The sequence below is a fragment of the Perna viridis genome, chromosome 13, assembly GCF_037379345.1.
Source record: "Perna viridis isolate PV_CMFRI_1.1 ecotype Kerala chromosome 13, ASM3737934v1, whole genome shotgun sequence".
NCBI classification, from domain to species: domain Eukaryota; kingdom Metazoa; phylum Mollusca; class Bivalvia; order Mytilida; family Mytilidae; genus Perna; species Perna viridis.
Window position 1 is genome coordinate 286793 of NC_142457.1, and position 19690 is coordinate 306482.

At 32.5% G+C, this 19690-nt stretch overlaps 1 protein-coding gene across 1 annotated transcript; it reads right to left on the bottom strand.

Moving 5' to 3' along the window:
* Positions 1-552: 552 nt before the first annotated feature.
* On the bottom strand, positions 553-18098 carry LOC148599138 (guanylate kinase-like). Its single transcript, XM_088557768.1, has 8 exons — positions 18009-18098; positions 8085-8228; positions 7150-7191; positions 6625-6721; positions 5904-6042; positions 4968-5052; positions 3396-3481; positions 553-1736 (listed from the first exon to the last, which is right to left on the bottom strand). The coding sequence occupies exons 1-8, from the start codon at positions 18061-18063 to the stop codon at positions 1695-1697; spliced, it is 690 nt and encodes a 229-aa protein (XP_088413894.1). The 5' UTR covers positions 18064-18098; the 3' UTR covers positions 553-1694.
* Between the last annotated feature and the right edge of the window lie 1592 nt (positions 18099-19690).

The following is a 19690-nucleotide window of genomic DNA, read 5'->3' on the forward strand; positions in this document are numbered from 1 at the left end:
TATAAAGCAACAATCTGTAAAACACAACTAACAACCATCGAAAACCTATTACCCACAACACAATTTCCTAAATTTCGCACGATACAGGTGTTTCTGCAGTCAATGAAACAATTCTTGAATTCTTCAAGAATGAGATTCAAATTAAACAATCGAAAAAACTTAGTTAAAAATAATCTTCACACATGAGGTGAGTACTGTTTACATAATACTAAGGAAAATCTGCATAAAAAAATGGCTTCTCTGAAGAGAAAGGAATTGGATATTAATCAAAAAGTGGAAGATTTAAAACATTTAGAAATCAGGAAGCCAGCATAGAATGTCGCAGAATTATTTGGTGTCAGGAAACCACAGTTTTCGGATTTAAGAAAACGAAAAACCACAAACGTCTCTGAGAACAATGCCTCAGGATAAATATTTTAAAAGAAAGATAATTTTTACATAGCATTTTAACAGAAAAAGCATAAATTTTCAATTAAATTGATAGACAGTTTCATGACAAAGAGAGAATTTAAAATGTAAACGTTGTTGGTAATATCAATATATAAATAATAAAATTGCTTATTTTTGAATTGTAGTAAAAACTACATTATGAAATATTATAGAAAAAAGAAAGGAAAAAGTGTAACATATACAACATCATATCTAAAATGATGTAATGACACAACCAATGTCTTCACCAAGAAACATATTTTTACTTTGAAAATCTTTAATACCTCTGTATAAAGACCCCCTGCCTTTAGTGACCTTTTTATCAATGTCCCATAAAAGGTCACTGTAGACAGGTTTTACTGTAGACACTTATGGGAGACTTTCCTGACTTTAACAGTGTTTTACTTGAGCTGAAAAAGTAATAGTTTAAACAGCACTTGTTTTAGGGTAGTCAGAAATAATAGGGAAGATAGGGTAACCTTTAATGACACAAGTTTTTTCTCTGGCCTAACAAAAATTGGGACTCAAAAATATTTTTTTCAATAACACTACAAAAAACATGAATGCAATAAAATCAAAGTTTAAATATGAATACATTGATAAATGTGCATGACACAAGATTACAGCTATACACTAGTGTTAAAGACTCACATAAAATTTCATGAAAAAGACATGACTTCAGAAGTTACCAATATATGAAACATCAAGTACAGAGAACTGCAATATTGACAAGAAAAAAGCAAAGTTCAATTTCAATATTTGTGATAAAAAAAAGTCAATTTTCAATCATATTAAAAACTCTGAGTTGAGAGTTTTAATTATTGCAGACTTCATAAAACTTTGAGAAATTACAATATCTTATAATTAGTCACTTATAATACAGTCTAGTACATGTAACATTACCCCACTATCAAGTAAAATTTAAAAACCCATTATCTATAGAAAAAAGCTTAAGCCAGGCGACAAAAGTAAGAAAAACAATCTACGGGAAGATGTCTCTGTTGATACTCTGCATACAGTTATTTCACATAATCGATTTTCCCTTTGACAACAGTATGTGGTCTCAAAAGTTTGTAAAGATAATTTGTTGATACTTTGTTGTAAAATTGTCAGTATGTAACATCAAAATAAAATTTTAAGATTAAACACTAACCATGTTTTCCTCTTTAATGACGTGATAAAATCCCATGAATAAAACATTCCCTGTAGATAATAGTATGCTGCCAGCATTGCTCAAAGCTCCCTATTGCCTATGCAGAATATCATTATGAAGATTTATGTTTCTCTGTCTGTAATGTTGTTATGTCCTACAGTTCAATAATCAAACAGTTTTTATCATGTTATTATATAGAAAGCAATGATTTACCAAATATTGCCAGTGTAAAAATTTTGGATAACTTATACTATGAAATAATTTTGGTAATTTCACTCTCACACTTTCTCCCGCCAAAACGCCACAATACGAATATCAATCCACTGTTCACAAAATTTTCAATTTATGTTGAAAATAGCAATGAATAATGGAAGAAATCTATATAATAAATGGGATAATCAACTTCATTATCTTGAATAACTGAATATGATCATTAGTGCCAAAAACACATAAAGGTTCGTGTGCGTAACAAGTTAAATTTAGGTGTTCTTTGGCACTCCTGATAATATTTTGGTTATTCACTCTTTCCAATTGATAATCCTTTTATTATTATTATCCCAAACGTGTAAGCTTTATGATTTGCTGTATCAAACATTTCAGGTATGTGTAAATTTTATGATTCAGGTTGGTGTGAATTTTATGATTCAGGTAGGTCTAAATTCATATTTAAATTTAATAAACTAATCAAACAATTAAGATTTTGTTTTTGGTTTTTTTGCAGAAATTTTGCTGATTGCAAGTATAGAGAAATTTCCCCATGAGTCAAAATTTCCATAGTAGAATAGTTATATGAAACAGTTGAGATTGAGTCATCAATCACATTCAATTTTTATTGGTGCTAATCTTTCACATTGTTCAAATGAAATCCTTCATAAAATAGAGGCAATATTTAGAGGACAACAAGTTCTGACGGACAGACGTATAGATGAACAGACAGACATATGGACAGGTCAAAATATAACACTCCCACAACTTAGCATGTACAGACAGATCAAAACATACCACTTCCACAACTTAGCATGTCCGGACAGGTCAACACATACCACTCCCACAACTCAGCACATACAGACATGTTAACACATACCACTCCCACAACTTACCATGTACAGACAGGTCAACACATACCACTCCCACAACTAAGCACGTACAGACGGGTCAACACATACCACTCCCACAACTCAGCATGTACAGACAGGTCAACATATACCACTCCCACAATTTAGCATGTCCACACTGGTCAACACATACCACTCCCACAACTTAGCATGTATACACAGGTCAACACATACCACTCCCACAACTTAGCATGTCCACACAGGTCGACATACATCACAACTCCCACAACTTCACACGTACAGACAGGTCAACACATACCACTCCCACAACTCTGACAACATGTACAGACAGGTCAACACATACCACTCCCACAACTTGGCAAGTACAAGTCCATTTTGTTTGTTCGCTCTTCTAAGAAATTCCACATTCAGCATGACACTCAGTTGTTTTAAGAAGTTGATCATGTTTGAAAAACTGTGCAGATAAAATATGAGCATATCGGTATGAAAGCAAAACATTCAATACTTTTCTCCCATTTCATAGCAGTGATTAAAAATGTATGTGACTTTTTAACTACAGGGCTGTAATTAAGTTTTCCTACCATTTTACATTTCCAAAGGTTTCTACTAATTTCATGGGAGACACCAATTATATCTAAGCCTATTTTTGATTTAAATCATTCATCCACCACTATCTACTTGAACTTGCATGTTAAAGTCTGAATTTTTCGAATGGACAAAAATCTATTTTTAACTACCTGTATCAATAATCCTCTCAGTTGTTCATATGCTGTTTCTAAATCATCGTTTATAATGTAATGGTCATAACTTCCTTCTTCATTGGCTGAAATGTAGTTGTATAAAGTGAAGATGTATAAGTTTCATATCATAGAACTTAAAGCCATGACCTTTTGACTGCCATATTAAATAACTGACATTTCAAATTTAACAACATCTCGAGGTAGACCTAGGTTAAGGGGTATAATTCTTGTGTAAACCATTTTACATATTTTTCATCAAAGTTAGTTTGATTTATTTCATTCTGTTTGAAATAAATTCTTGATAGGCTTTGGTAAAATCAAATATATAACTGATTTCAAGTTATGTCCCTTATCCTGGGTCTACCTCTATTCAATAGTATGCATATAAATTAATGTTGTCTATTTTTTTTAATCAATGAAAATATGGAATGCCTGAAATACTCATGTAACCACATAAACATGTAATCTAAACAGTCATATGTAACCTACAATTGGTTTCAGATTGGTTCTGAGGTTTGGTTATAATGAGATCTGAAATTGTATGGAGCTAACTGGAAAAGCTAAATTTTCTTCTACATAATTCAAATTGTACAATTTCATTAATAATAAGCATAAGAGGCCACATATAAATTCAGGTCCTCTTGACTGTCTGAATTTGTTTAAGGACAATAATAATTGCTATTTGATGCAAATCCATGTTTAAAGACTAAATGGTGTCTTCTTTTCATGTTAGAACAATTGCAGCCATATCGACATGAACATCTATTCTTTACTTATCCATACTATAATATAAAAATTCAATTAGATTTGTAACAAGCCTCTTGATTGGTTGTTCCTCTTTAAGCAATGCAAGTTATTTTGTATAATTAGCAGATGCTACCCTAAAATCATTCCTTTACTCTTCCTTAGCATCTTTAAGGACTCCTTAGCAGATACTTTCCTAACATAGCTATTTAAATCATCATTACCATAATCAAAGGATTCCTTGATGTCTCAATAAAATCATTCCTTTACACATCCTCACCCTAACCTTAATGGTTCCTTACCTGATGCTTCCATAACGTTGTTCCTTTACCAATCCTTACCACAGTCTAATGATTCCTTACCCGATGCTTCCTTAACATTGTTCCTTTACTAATCCTTACCACACTCTAATGATTCCTTACCTGACATTTCCCTTACATTGTTCCTTTATTAATCCTTACTGTAGTCTAATGATTCCTTACCCAACACTTCCCTAACATTGTTCCTTTACTAATCCTTACCACAGTCCAATTATTCCTTACCCGAACGATGCTTCCCTAACATTGTTCCTTTATTAATCCTTACCACAGTCTAATGATTCCTTACCCTATGCTTCCCTAACATTGTTCCTTTACTAATCCTTATCATAGTCTAATGATTCCTTACCCTACGCTTCCCTAACATTGTTCCTTTATTAATCCTTACCACAGTCTAATGATTCCTTACCCTATGCTTCCTTAACATTGTTCCTTTACTAATCCTTATCATAGTATAATGATTCTTTACCCTATGCTTCCTTAACATTGTTCCTTTACTAATCCTTACCATAGTCTAATGATTCCTTAGCAGATGCTAAACGTTTCTGTAAACTTTCATCTGATTCTGTTCCTCTATTTTTTAATCTTTCTGTCTGAAAAATAAATGGACTGTGATGTAGAGCTGATTCAAAGTGTTTATGCAAAATAATAAATAATTCTCATGTGTCTTTCTTATCATTTTCTTTTGTTTCATCTGTGTCAAGGTAAAGAAATAACTAGAAGTACTGTGAGCAAAGCTTACTTTTTGATTCCTTGCTCTTCTCCCTAGAAACCATATAGGTAACCCCATTCAGGTGGGAAAAAAATAGGTGAACAATGACATAATGTGATAAAGAAATGTGAAAGTTTCAATGAATTCCATTCAGTGATTTATGAGGAGTTGTAGATTAGAAGACATTCCCCCCTTTGATCGCCCAATGACTAAATCCATGTTCTCCATCACGCAACCCTTGAAATTATTCAGGAAGAAAATTAAAACAGGTGGTTCAAAATGGCATCATGTGACAAAGAACGTATGAAAGTTTCATTAAATTTCATTCTGTAATTTGAGTGGAGTTGCTGATTAGATCTAGAAATGGATGAACAGAGAGACAGTTGGAAAGATAACGTGATCAATATATACCTCCTGCCTTTTAAGGAGGCATTTACATAGCATGTACAATATATATATTTATTAGTGTTTAGACAAAAGGTCTTGTAAATTAGCCAGTCAATTTTAGTTTTTAGTCAGTCTTCAAAAGAAACAGCATTTCGATCCCTACAAATACTGACCTCAATTAAAAGCAAACAATAAATATTTTTTCGCTTTGTTTTGTTCCTTAACAGTTTAAGTCCATGAATTTAAGCTTCTTCTGTTGATGCAAGTTTTTTTATTTAGTGACAGCCTGACAATGTAGTATATGTATATAAATTATATAATAGGGCTCAACTGTACTAGGCTTACCAGAACATCCATAGACGGAGGTTTTATATATAAATATCTGGCATTTAAATCTGTCTGTTTTATATTTTTTACACCATTCACTTCCACATCTAACACACAGATCCTCCCAGACTTCTGAATGTCCTCCACTGCTCTCTTACTGGAAAATACAATAATAATTGACATAATGCTTGCTTCCAAATGGCTTATTGAAAAAGTTGCTGTAACTGAAAGTAGTTATCATCATCTGGTGGTAACTTTTTTTGTTCTTGATTTTTTTTTCACAAGGGGCATTAAACAATGTTAAAACTTTGTATTGTCTTTCCTGTGACCATTCTCTTGGTCATGTAGTATTCTTGTCATACCTATTTTTGACTTTGAAGTACTAAGGTCAAATGAAATAACAATCTTATTACATTTCTTATACCGTATAGCAGGCAATTCAGCAGTCTGTCTGAAAACACCAAATCAAATTCCACAAAAATATTACTCTCGGTTTCAGTACTCAGTGCATCATTTAGCATTCACCAAAATTAGTAACAAAAACATTTTTCAGATACCTTTTTGCCTCAATGCTAAATTTTACAATAACCCCATATGGAAATCAGTTTTTTTCAGTGCAACCTGAAGAATTTATGATACTTGATGAATATTTGATGACATTACACTCAATGAGGAAAGTTTTTGGTCAATGTTCTTATCAAAACCATGAGGGCACTTTTAACCAATAAAAAGACCATACCTAGTGCCATATCTGTTTCCTGAGAACTGAGCATGCTCTAAAAATCCACCTTCATCAATCATCTTCTCAAACTCTGGTCGACTCACAAAGAAATACTCTACAATGTAAGTATATGTACATGTAGATTTTAATGGCAGTCGACAGATACATGTAGATTTAATTGGCTGTTTGGTAAATGAAATTCATATGGACTAAATGTGGATGAAACATGAGTTTCATAAACTATTATCTCAGAGGTATGTCTCCCTGGTATTCAAAATTTGATTTTGACATTGTTACTAAATGTATACATTCTGGACAATTTATATTACAAAACAAAGAGAATCATGTCTACAATAAAACAATAGAAACACAAACTGTGCTTCTCCACATTAACATTTGACTCTATTACTATGACCTTTTAACATATGAAATCTATACCATTCAACTTAAGACTTGAATTAATACCAAATTTGGTAAAAATCCACTACTAGATTTTATATTTAATTATCATGTGGAGGTTGGTTCATAGTCAATTAATCCTACCTCTGCCATCTTGTTCTCCGGATCGTGGATTTCTTGTTGTATCTGAATTGAAAATACAAATTATATGTTACAACAAGCTAGACCAAGCAATGTCTGAACCTGCGTCGCACTGCAGCTGTGATTTATAGTTGCAGAGGAAAACGAAATGAAAGAGATGTTACCGAAGGAAAAGCGTAACTATAGAAAATGAATCCATATAAATTAGAGAATCAAAATTTCCTGATAATATGTACAACAACATATGGCGTTCTTGTTACATACCAAGTTTTTTTTAAATTATGTTGAGTGTTTTTGGAGGAGTTTCAGTGACAAGTTGAAGTATTATGGTTGGACAGACAGACGAACAGAGTGACCCAACTTCTAAACCTGCTTCTGCCTTTTAGCGCCACAGGTAAAAATAATAATTGGATATGACAGTTTTTAACATGGTGTTAAGTTATTGTTCTATTGGGGTTTAGTAAATAGACATAACTGGCCAGCTAGTGGTAATATAATGTTAAAATAGAGTTTCTGTAATATTTCTGAATCAAAATTATGCCCGCTTGTTAGAATCCTGGTTCCTTTGATTTTCCTCTGTATAGTTCTGATACAATCATATACTCTTTTTTTTTAATTTAAATAATTGTAACAAGAGAAACAAGAAACTTGTAGCCATAGGTCCCCCTGCCGCCACAAAAAAGTTCAAGTACTAAAGTTCCATAACCATTTGTTGAATCAAAATAGCAGCACAATATGATCAGCTACAGTGACTTACAATCCTAAAAAATTTGAACAAATTAATTTGAGAATTTACTGAGGAGTTGCATCCAAAAGTGTGACTTGACGGATGGACACACTGACACCAGTATTTCTATGTCCCTTAAATGAAGTTGCAAGGGATAAAAACATGGGGATTACATAACCTACAGGATTCACTAAATGATAACATAACTTACGAGACACACTAAATGAAAAACAATCTGGGAATTCTTTCATTAGTCTCGTCAGGAGTGTACTCTTCCCACAACCAGAGGGTCCACTCATAACAATTGGTTTAAATGTTGTCATGGCTGAACGGGAGAAAGGGAATACTGGTGAAACTGCAAAGATAAAATATGGATGTTACAATAACAGAATTAGGACAGACAGATAGACAGACGGACAGACAGACAGACAACAGAGTACTAAAACACATCCCTTCAAACACAACAAAAATGACATTGTTGCTAAGGAATAAATATTATACAGAAAAACAGAAAAAAAAAATGCAAATGTGAACATTTTTGTTACTTTTGCAGTCAAAAAATATCAGCAAAAAAAAAACAAGATGAAAATTTTCTTGTTTTATTGCTTTCAGACATTAAGATGTTGGACAGCAAAATCCACTCTTAACTCAAAGACCTAATTGATCACTAAAATAGCACCCAGGGAAAATTTTACCATTTACAATACAAGCCAAAGGTTTTTGTTTAAACATTGTATATTGTGGAGAAAAATAATATTAAATGTATTTTTATACATAGCACAAAAAAGAATATTTCCATACCAATCTTAAACATACATGTATGCTTCTATTTCAGGGCTTATGTTGTCATATTTCTGTGTAACACTGGCAAGTATAATAATCAGGGGGAGCAGAAACTTTGGAGAAAAAAGTTCCAGAGAAAAAGGATTGATTGATTGATTTTTGGGGTTTAACACCCAAGCAGCAATATTTCAGCTATATTCAGGTGATGAACATGAACTGGATGATAAAATGAACATGAATGATGATTAAATGAAACAAGGGATGGGACACAAGGACAATAGGGTTGACAAATTTTGGTTGCCACTAGAAAAAGGGGGGGGTTGGGTAGGGTCGGGCAATTTAGCCTCCTGTGGCAGAGGGCAAAGGTTGTATCCCAGTTGCTCTGTGGGCAGAGCGCCTAGCCCCCAGCTAGGTTTCTGAGCACTATTTAGTTGCCTTTTATGACATGCTTAGAGCTGCTGCAGGCCTATTCTTTTGACCCTCAGACCTCCATAGGGCCCAGAAAAAAAAGAGCAATCCAGGCTATGTTGTTTTTCCTCATATACATTGTAATAACAGCCAAAATTTTGCAAAACAAAATTTTATCAAAAAAGGAGATTCAAGCCCTGGACCCTCTGAATCCACCACCGTATAATTTAAATTTCACCTGTTTGAATGGTACAAGTAATTTTACCTGTCTGAATGGGACACATAATTTTACTTGTCTGAATGGTACAAGTAATTTTACCTTACTGAATGGGACAAGTAATTTTACCTGACTGAAAGGGATAAGTCATTTTAACTGTTTGAATGGTACAAGTAATTTTACCTGACTGAATGGGACAAGTAATTTTACCTGTCTGAATGGGACACATAATTTTACTTGTCTGAATGGTACAAGTAATTTTACCTTACTGAATGGGACAAGTAATTTTACCTGACTGAATGGGACAAGTAATTTTACCTGTCTGAATGGGACACATAATTTTACTTGTCTGAATGATACAAGTAATTTTACCTGACTGAAAGGGATAAGTAATTTCACCTGTCTGAATGGTACAAGTAATTTTACCTGACAGAATGGGACAAGTAATTTTAACTGTTTGAATGGTACAAGTCATTTTACCTGACTGAATGGGACAAGTAATTTTACCTGTCTGAATGGGACAAGTAATTTTAACTGTCTGAATGGGACAAGTTATTTTACCGGTCCTTAACAATACAATGTACATCAGACCATGTATATTTTCATTATTCGTCTTTGGAAATTGTAACTATTCTATTTATTGGCAAATTGGGCATTGTATGAGAAAATTTTGAGAAGCTCACATTGTTAATAGATTTTTCTTTCAAAACAAACAAAGACATTCTTAATCAATTGATTAAAAAACATCAAATTACACAGAATCTACACTCAAACTAGCACCTCAACACTCACCCCGGTAATTTGTTCACACCATCCAATCCTAAATGATACAACAGAACAAGAGAGAAGAATAATTAAACCCTAATCAGCAGACTCAGTACATCAGATATCTGGCATTCAAAATTAAACACCAATCAGCAGACCTGGTATGTACTCATATTTCTGGCGACCAAAATTAAACAAATCTTTATAAAAAAAAAACATTTACTTCAAAGAAACATAACACTTACACATATATAAGTACTGCTGTTCAAACTTATCTCATGTCTATAAAGTGCTAATTCAACACTTCTTTTATGTACATGTAATGAAAAACAACAATGAAAACAGTCTATTCAAAAGAATGAACACTTACAATACTGGTTACCTCATATGTACAGAAACCAGGTTTTAATCCTTTACAGATAATGATTTCTGTTACCATGGTAACAGATAAACTTGAAGTTCCAGCATTGATTGTTTCTGTGAAGTTAGCTTTCACAGGTATAGATTAAATATAATCTGCAAACAATAGGTTGAGTTGTGAAAATTACATTTAGTAAAGAAACTAGGAATTCAGCAAATTTTCAAAGTCATTATGTATTAGCCAAAAACTACAGTACAGCTTGCAGCATAGTCTGATAAATACCTGGCATACCTCATACCTGGCATCCAATGTCAAATATTTTCCAAATAAAATCCAAATATTTTCAACATTTTTTCGCAGTTTAATTATTTTGAAAATCATAATTATGAAACTATACTTTTTTTTCAGTTGTATGAACACACATTTTCCTGTATTATGATTTAATATCTGGACTTATTTGAGATGTAGTTAAATTCAGATTCATTTCATTACTGACACTGGGATATTTGTTTGCAAATTAAAGTAACAACAAAATATGAAAGTTAAAATTGATGACCAAAAAGAGAACAATGAAAATTAATCCTTAAATGCAAAGTTGAAAACAAAATTTTTCAGAAAACTGGAAATGACAATTTTTTAAGTTCTTAAATTTAGTGGTAGATGCCAATATTTCTAACAAGGGCTGGGATCAAGGGTTGATTGATAAAAAAAATGGAGAATGAAAACAAAACCAATCTATATATTATATTTTTTGTGTACATGAAGATAAGCTACTTATACTTGACTCTAGTATTATCTCTGTATTGACTAAAAATGTTAATATGTTCTTAAAAATGCTATTCTTCAACAAGAGTTGTCTTTCTAACTATTTCAAACAAAATGAGATCTGTTCATTTTATTATAACAAGAATGGAAAACATTAAGGAGACAATAACCCTGACAGGATGAAAAATGTCAGCTCAAACTGAAGTAAATAATTGCTTACAGATGAGCCTGAATCCTGTAAATTTGTCATCTTAAAAAAGAAAAACCACTGACATAAAACTTTCATAGCTTTTGAAGAATATCTGGTGTTACTTATGCCTGCCAAAATCAGTTGCCAGTAATTAACTAATCATATTTATAGAATTTTTCCCAAGGATTCAAGGGGAGAAAAAAAAGATATGACTAAATGAATTAATAAAATGTTTCATTTTACAAAAACTATACATATGAAAGTCTGTTTTTAATTGAGAAAAGAGTGGCCTTTTTAATCTTAATTTTTTGTACACAAATTATAGCTGAATAATTTACTGACATAAAACTGCTGTAAAAACAAAAGACAAAATCTATAGTAGAAAAAAATGTATATCTCTTGTACCTTGAGAGTTTATCTTACTCTAGTAATTTGAGTTTATTTACAAAATTAATATTTAAAAAAGAAGATATGAATATCAAAATAAAATAAGAAGCTTCGCTAAGTGCAGCATGATACTATTGCAGCCAGTTGAACTCTGTTAACTTTGACATAGGGATTTACAGTTCACTATAGAAATAACAACTGGTTTGGATACAATATTGCACAATATCTTGAAATTCAAATTAAGTAAAAATGCTGCTTTCAAGGTGCTATCATGGATCATTTCCAGTGGATTAAAATTTTGCCAATGGGACTATGGCCCCTTACCCTACATTTCCATGGGACAAAATATGGAATAGAGCAATTGCCAGCTAGGCATAAACATTTTAGTTGACATGTTTGTATCATAACTCCATGTAAATGAATTACATCAGACCATTTTCCTTTTCTGCTTTTTTGAGTTTTTATACTAATGTCTTGTCTAGTACTTTATCATAGTCCACAGTTGCAAAGGATAGGTGAGAGCCTATTTCTATGTTAAGTTACATGTGTACAATTACAATTTGCCCATTTGTTTTGTTGGGCTTTAGGACCAGATGACATGGCTCCACTATCAACAGTATTCTCAATTAAGGGGGGGTCAACATTTTCAGAATCATGTTCAAGTCAGTAAATTCTACAACAATTACACATTTATTCTATTTACCATCATTATTTTCTTAAGGCTTTGCAAAAAATATCTTATTTTGTTTTGAGTTTAGCTTAAAAAAAATTCTTAAGTGGCATTTTCAATTTCAAATAGGACTGCCAGCCCACACTTTTCTGATATTGAGTTATTTTAAATTCTTTAAAATTACGATGTCAATTGTTCTTTCTTTCCAACTCGTAAATTGCATGTATCATGAATATGCAATTTCAACAAATTGTAACAAGTACCATTTCTTTTTACCACAAATACCCTCCTGTAGCTAATACGAATAAAGTCAGTAAAACAACGCCCATTGCTTCCAATGCAAACCAATGTTTTAAGTTATGCCCCTTGAGAATAAACCTTTTGAAATCAAGAAGTTTTATGTATTACGCTTTAAGGTTCATAAGCCAAGTTATCTTTTGCAACTTTCATAGAATAGGGTCATGCGGCATTTTCTGACCATTTCCATGGCTTGTTTACATACATTTTGAAAATGTGCTAAATTTTGACCCTAGCCTCCATCATTGTTTAAAGTGCTGTGAAAAAAAATCTGAAAAGCAAAATAAAGAACTGGCATATTCTGAAGTGCAAAAATGAAATATCTTCCAAATCATCTTAAACTGAAAAAATATTATTCAATCCCATGGCCATTGGTCTTCTCTTCATGATAGATTGTTCTCCCCAAAAGGGGCGATCCTTGTGACATCATGAATATTTACTATATTTATACCAATAAAAACTTTGTAAAAAGATATGTTAATGCCTTTTATCTGTCACAAGTAGCTGACAACACATTACTATCAACAATGGAAACTCAATGTGCACACATAACACGCAACATTAGTCATTCAATGCGCCATTTTAAGAAAAAAAGTTACTATGGCACAAGGCGCACGGTAATTCCAATCACAGCACTTAGTGCCCCACTATTTCAAAAACAGTTTACAATGGAGTAGATTTGCTAGCATAGCAGAGTTTGTGAAAATCCTGACAGGTAATATTTGGGTAGAACCAGTATTTCAACCTCTTGTGAAGGTTCCATGACTGACAGTGGTTAAAATGATTTTGTGAAGTTTGATTACATGGGACCAGCAAATTTTCAGTGGGACTGACAAAACATTTGTCTTTGTCAGTCCTATGTCTGACAGCATAAAAAAGCTTTTGCAAACTCTGGTATACTTCTCAAAGACCTTTTAAAGATTTACAAAAATAATCTCTAAAATCAGATGAAAAGAGAAAAAAGATCATATTCCAAAAAAAATACATTTTGGGCCCATTTGACCATTTGTTACTTAGAAAAGTGACAGATATTAAAATACTGATTAGCAGGTAGGGATTTCCTCGAGGAATCCAATGAAAACAAATTTCAAATAAAAAGTTAATTTTAGGGTGTGGCCCAACTTTGGCTCCATATAGACTGAAGATGCTATCGAAATGCTACGTAAAATCTGTAAAATATACTTAAAACAAAATTCTGTAAAAAAAAATTTAAAAGATTTATCAAAATTGAATGACATATAAAACTTTCACATCAATTTGAAAAAAAAACACCCATTTTACCCCGTTTGGTCCCTTTTTCTTGCAGAACGGTAGAAGCAAATGACCCCAGGATAAATGTATTTGTGTACATGTAACAAGCTTCCTCTAGAAGCAAATAACAATATAACAAAATGACATTAGGTTTACAACAACTAAAGTTATCACATGGAAATAAAAAAAAATAACAATGACAACAATATAATAACATATGATACATGCACATCTCTATTGTTCTGCCATTGTATAAAATAAGGACGGATATCAATAATCTAATTACATGTTTGTAACCAATTATTTCATTTTTTATTACAATTTTCTAATGAAGACTACAGAGATTTGATGTAATGTTTACTATTAAGAACAACTTGGTCTGCAGACAAGTTGTCCCAGGTCTATTAAGACAAGAATATGAACCCAACTTATGATATAAGTGACATATATTGTACATGTATCTATCTGTATCTTTAAGGCCTATCTAGCTTATAACTAGGAGTGCAACGATATACTGTACAACAATATATTGTGGTACATGTATTTCACCAGCATTTTTGCGGTGTTCCAACATCGACTAAAGCCACCACCATCTAATTTCAAATCAGAAATTTTTTATACATATAGTCATTTGTTCACAATATAGCAATATGTAACATTAGTGGTTCAGGTGTATTGTTGTAGTCCTACTTAAAACTTCATATTCTCATTAAAACTACATCAAACATTAAGCACAAATTCATATTGATATTTGTATATACTGACATGTATTTACACATGTGGTATATACAAAATATTGGTCAAAAATGTTTTCACCAAAAATCTCCGGCAAGTTAGAAATGAATTGCAAGAAATCCTCAGAAAAGAGGATCTAGAGGATTTATAGGTATGCATGTTACACTTGTCTCATATTATTTCAGTACAGAAAGAGACAATTTAAAGTGGTAGAGCTAACATCTCACAATACAAAACTAAAGGTTCCCAGGAATTGCTCACCTGGTTCCATCTTTGCCCTCCTAGGGCAATAACTCTAAAACGTTGTCGTCCTACAACTTAAATGACTCACTGGACTTTCATAGGCCTTATCATAAGAATTATTTCATCAAATAAAAGTTGGGGTTTTTTTTTAATTTATCTATCATAGTAGACAAAATGTTGGCCAAAAATTGCCATTTTTCGCCTCTCAAGGGCAATAAATCTAGTAAGGAGTCATCAGACAACTACCAACCAAGAGACTTTTGTAGGCCTTACCATAAAGATGATTTTACCAATTGGAAATGTTTTCCCATCATAGCTTTCAGGATACTGGCTGAAAACTGCAAAAACCATCATTTTTCACCTTTCAAAAGCAATAATTATAACAGTCATCCCACAATCTTGACCCAATTAAGGCCTTTTGTAAGCCTTATAGTAAGGATCATTTCATCAGTTGAAAGGTTTTCTCTTATCTGTTATAGTTTTCAAGATATTGGCTGAAAACTGCAAAAAACGTCATTTTTCACCTTCCAAGGGCAATTACTCTAACAAAGAGTTGTCCAACAACTTAGACCAAATCAGGGGCTGCTCTGGCTTCCAAAATTCTGTCGCCAGAAAAATCACCAGCTGCCATATTTTGTCCCCAGTTTTCAGAAATTAGAGCCAAATGATGCCAAAAAAAAAATTATACTTTTTTTTATAAAAAGACAGTATTAAGTTCACTGATACATTATCTTTGTCAATGCATCATAATAACTTCTCCATTCATGACATACATGTAACCAAGATTCACTCTTGATGCATGAATAAAGCACATATTTAGCCCTTGTCTGTCACTTTCATATGCATAAAATAATAAAGGACTACTCCATAAACAGGTATTTTACTTCTATCAAAGACTTTATATTACTATTCTCATACAGTTCCTGATTTTAAAACATGTTCACCTTTGTCCTTAATGGTCTAATTTATCTAATACAATATAATTTATTTTTTTATTATTATTATTTTTTACAAACCTGAACCTTTTTTTTTTCAAGTGATAAAATTTCTATCAAACTACATTTTGTACCATGGACCATTAATTGTGTCCCTGTTTAATTATCTTGATATCTGAATAGCATTTCCTTAATTAGATTTCGTAAATCCCCATTCTATTTGTTTACCGATTTTTTCCGCCAAAAAAGTGACATGGCAAAAGTGTAAACAAATGTCATCCATTTTCTTTTATCAATTCTTTCATTTGGAGGTATTTAGACACTTCCTGGTGGGATAATCATTGTTAATTGGATTTAATTTATTCTGTTATTAGGTAAGTCTCCTTTCTGAATGTATTACATGGTTGAATAGGGCTGTGAAACTTGTGTGTAGCCACGTGCACATGGCCTTAATTGTGTTTACCTTTGACTAGGTGATGAGAGTTTTGATTGGCTCAATAATATATTTACATTTGATAGACACCTCCCATGAGGATATTGTCAGTCACAGTCGTCTGGTCTAATTACCTTTAATTGCCTTCAGACGTAAATTGGTCAAAGTCAGTTAACTCTAACCAGGTGTCAACACAAATGTTTAATTAAAGAATATCCGTTGCTCATAAACTTCCCATCAATTTTAAAATACAAAACGTAGGCGCCATGAATATTGCCAACTGGCCAGATAAAATAAAAAATCGCAAATTGCGACATTGGTGAAGCCCAGCACGACCCCTGCAAATGGAAACTTAAGAAGAGCTCTTCAAGCAGAAGAAGGATGGTCATATTTATTTTCAAATATAACTTAGTTTACGAGATATATGAAGAAATCGGTGACTTAATTTCTGTGGTGTAAAAATAGTAAAGAAGGCCATATTTTTAGATGGATATAAAAATCTTAACACATGTAGGACACCTAGTGATGGCAAAAAAAACATTCATAGAAATAAAATTATATAAAACCATTCTAAATGTGGTGCATCACTATATCGGTGTTCAGTCATTGTATGTCTCTTTCTGTACTTCAAGTCATTTCCTGTTGTATATTGTTACTGTTATGCCAATTAAAATGCTGGGTTCTGTACATTTTTTTATCTCATACATTTAGCGAGCATAGGTGGCTTTGCAACGTATAAAAGTTTGTATATTTTTTTTTCCTATTGCAGGGGTGAAGCTACTTGAGAGAGAACCGGGAGAAGTGACTTCTCTTTCAGAGCGACACTACGGAGAACTAAGGAGTGGTCAGGAGGAAGTGAACACATGCACACATCATTCACGAACACTTTTTTTTTAATTATATGTATTAAATGTTACTTACATGCACACAATAAAAGTAGGCATTTTATAGGTTTATTTTCTTTTATTGAGATAAATGTTACTTTTTCTTTAAGCTACATATGTAAGTAAATATTTTGGACAAAATGAAGCCTGTTCACCTGGATTGCTGACTGAAAGATTGACTGTATTATATATTCATGAAATTGAATTTCTATACCTCTACTCTTTACCAAATTTATTATTTTCATTTTGTTGGGTTTTTTCCCTGGTCCCACTTAATCCATAATGATTTCTTGTCCAAAATACTATAAAATCTCCATCTATTGAAGCTTTGAAATGTAGTCAGAACACCTGTAAAACGAAGTATTTCAAAGACCAATATGCTATTTAATCAGAACTGCTCACACGTTATATAAAGACTTAGTAATACATTCTGTACTTCAGCTTGTGTTTAAACCAGGCCCTGGAACTGTTGTAACAATAAAATTACAAATATTTGGAACATCCATTATATTTAAAATTTAGCCTACTAAATGCTTTGCTGGCATATAGGACATGACATGTAAGGCCTTCCTCATATTATGTTTTCCTGCACATGCATGACTGTTGTTTCAATACAGTTACTAACCAAGTTTACCATTTAAGCAGTACTCCAGTCATCAGAGAGAAGAATATAACAGAAAGGTTGCACAAGGGATGTGGGTCTTGTTAATTAGGAAACAAGCAAGAAAAAGTAAAAACAACATATTTCCAATCCGTATTCGTCTATATTCATATACTAGCATGCTTGACAAAATATAAAAAGAGGATTCACCCTTTAAAACTCGATCAATAGACAGGAAAAATCGACGAACATTGACGGTGAACATGCAGTACGTTGCCAGTTGTCAACTTCCGGTATATCGTTTCTAATTCTTACTAAATCCGGTTCGAACATTGTATTCGGTTCCGGGTATTGGTGGAAATTTGTTATGTATATTGGGTTATACTTTTATTTTGGATAAATAAATGGTGAACTTTAAACCACGCCTCTTTTAACCAGACTACTTTACCAATGAAATAACCCTGTCTGAAAAAAGACGAGTGTGTTGGAATGAATTATAAAAAATATGGCTCGTACCGCTGTGACACCTGTAGTGCCGCGGACGGCTAAAGATTTTTCGAACCTCAATGGGCCTAGAGAGTATACGACTATATCATTTGTCAATGGAAAGATAAATCAATGTAGCTTTTGAATAGAATTCTTTTCTAACTGAAAAGTGGAAAAGTTTTCCGCTATTTTGCCAAGAAGTTAAATATAATAAACGTTTAAAAATGATATTTTTGTGTCACGTTTCCTTTAATCATTGAAAATGCACTAAAATGCAACCATTTTAAGGGGCAATTTTGTACTGTGATTGAAAGTTTTTTTTTACATTTCTTTTTGAAATTCTATACATATGATCTTTACATGTTACTTCTTTCCTAATTAATACCTCAACAATGTTCGTTTTGAGGAAATTGGAACGAAAAATTATATAGGATATACATAGTCAAGACAAAGTACCAAGAGCTTTTTTTAAAAATAGTCATATTAAGAATAACATTTATAAATTTGAAGAATTAATTAGCAAGCCAGGCTTTATTAAACAAACTGGGTGGGGGTTGGACCAGGTTCATTGGTAGGATACATCTACATCTACTGTTTACTTCTGAACATCAATATGTTGATGAAACTAGAAGGCGCATGTCAGGGTCAAGGAATTAAAGTTTAACATATATACACAATACGTTACATTTTAATGTTTTTTATATATACGATAAAAACAGACAATTATTTACATGAACAAATGTGATTTAGCACCAGCCTTGAATGAGTCTAGGTCTGGGGTAGTTGCCACCTGATATGGTAGGGAATTCCACAACTTTATTGAACGGGGGGGGGGGAATGAGTTTGAATGATAATTTGTGGGAGAGAAGGGCTGTAAAAAAATTGTATTCTCGTGTTGGTGCTAAATAGTTTGGTGGTACTATAATATTTACAAGTTGGTGTGTGACTTTATAAATCATGATGACAGATGTTAGGTCACGTCTTTGCTGAAGTGCTGGACATTTCAGTTGTGTAAGCATGGCACTTAGGCTACTTTGATAGTCGTACTGATGTAAAGTGTACCTTGCAGCTCTTCTTTGTATCATTTCTAATTTTTGGGTAAGTTGTTTTTGCCATGGGTTCTAAATAATGCTGCAATATTCAAGTTTTGGTCTTACGTAAGTTTTGTATGCGGTTTCCTTTGTTTTTATGCTGTTAGTTCTGATGTTACGTTTAATGAAGCCTAAAGTGGAGTTTGCCTTATTTGAGATTGTTAATATGACTGTTCCATGTGAGATCTTTTGTTAATGTTACACCCAAATAATTTGCTTTTTCAGTTGTTTGGAGGATCTTATTGTGAAGAGTGTAGTTAAAAATTACTGGTTTTTGCTTTCTTGTGATTCGTATAAAGTCACATTTGTCTGGAT

Excerpts from the sequence above, each read along its gene's own strand:
- LOC148599138 (XM_088557768.1), bottom strand. The coding sequence starts at position 18,063 with ATGTTCACCGTCAATGTTCGTCGATTTTTCCTGTCTATTGATCGAGTT. Across the intron at positions 7,192-8,084 it reads TTTTTCATTTAGTGTGTCTC|ATACAACAAGAAATCCACGA; the intron begins GTAAGTTATGTT and ends TTTTCAATTCAG. Across the intron at positions 1,737-3,395 it reads TGAGAGGATTATTGATACAG|GACATAACAACATTACAGAC; the intron begins GTAGTTAAAAAT and ends ATTGAACTGTAG.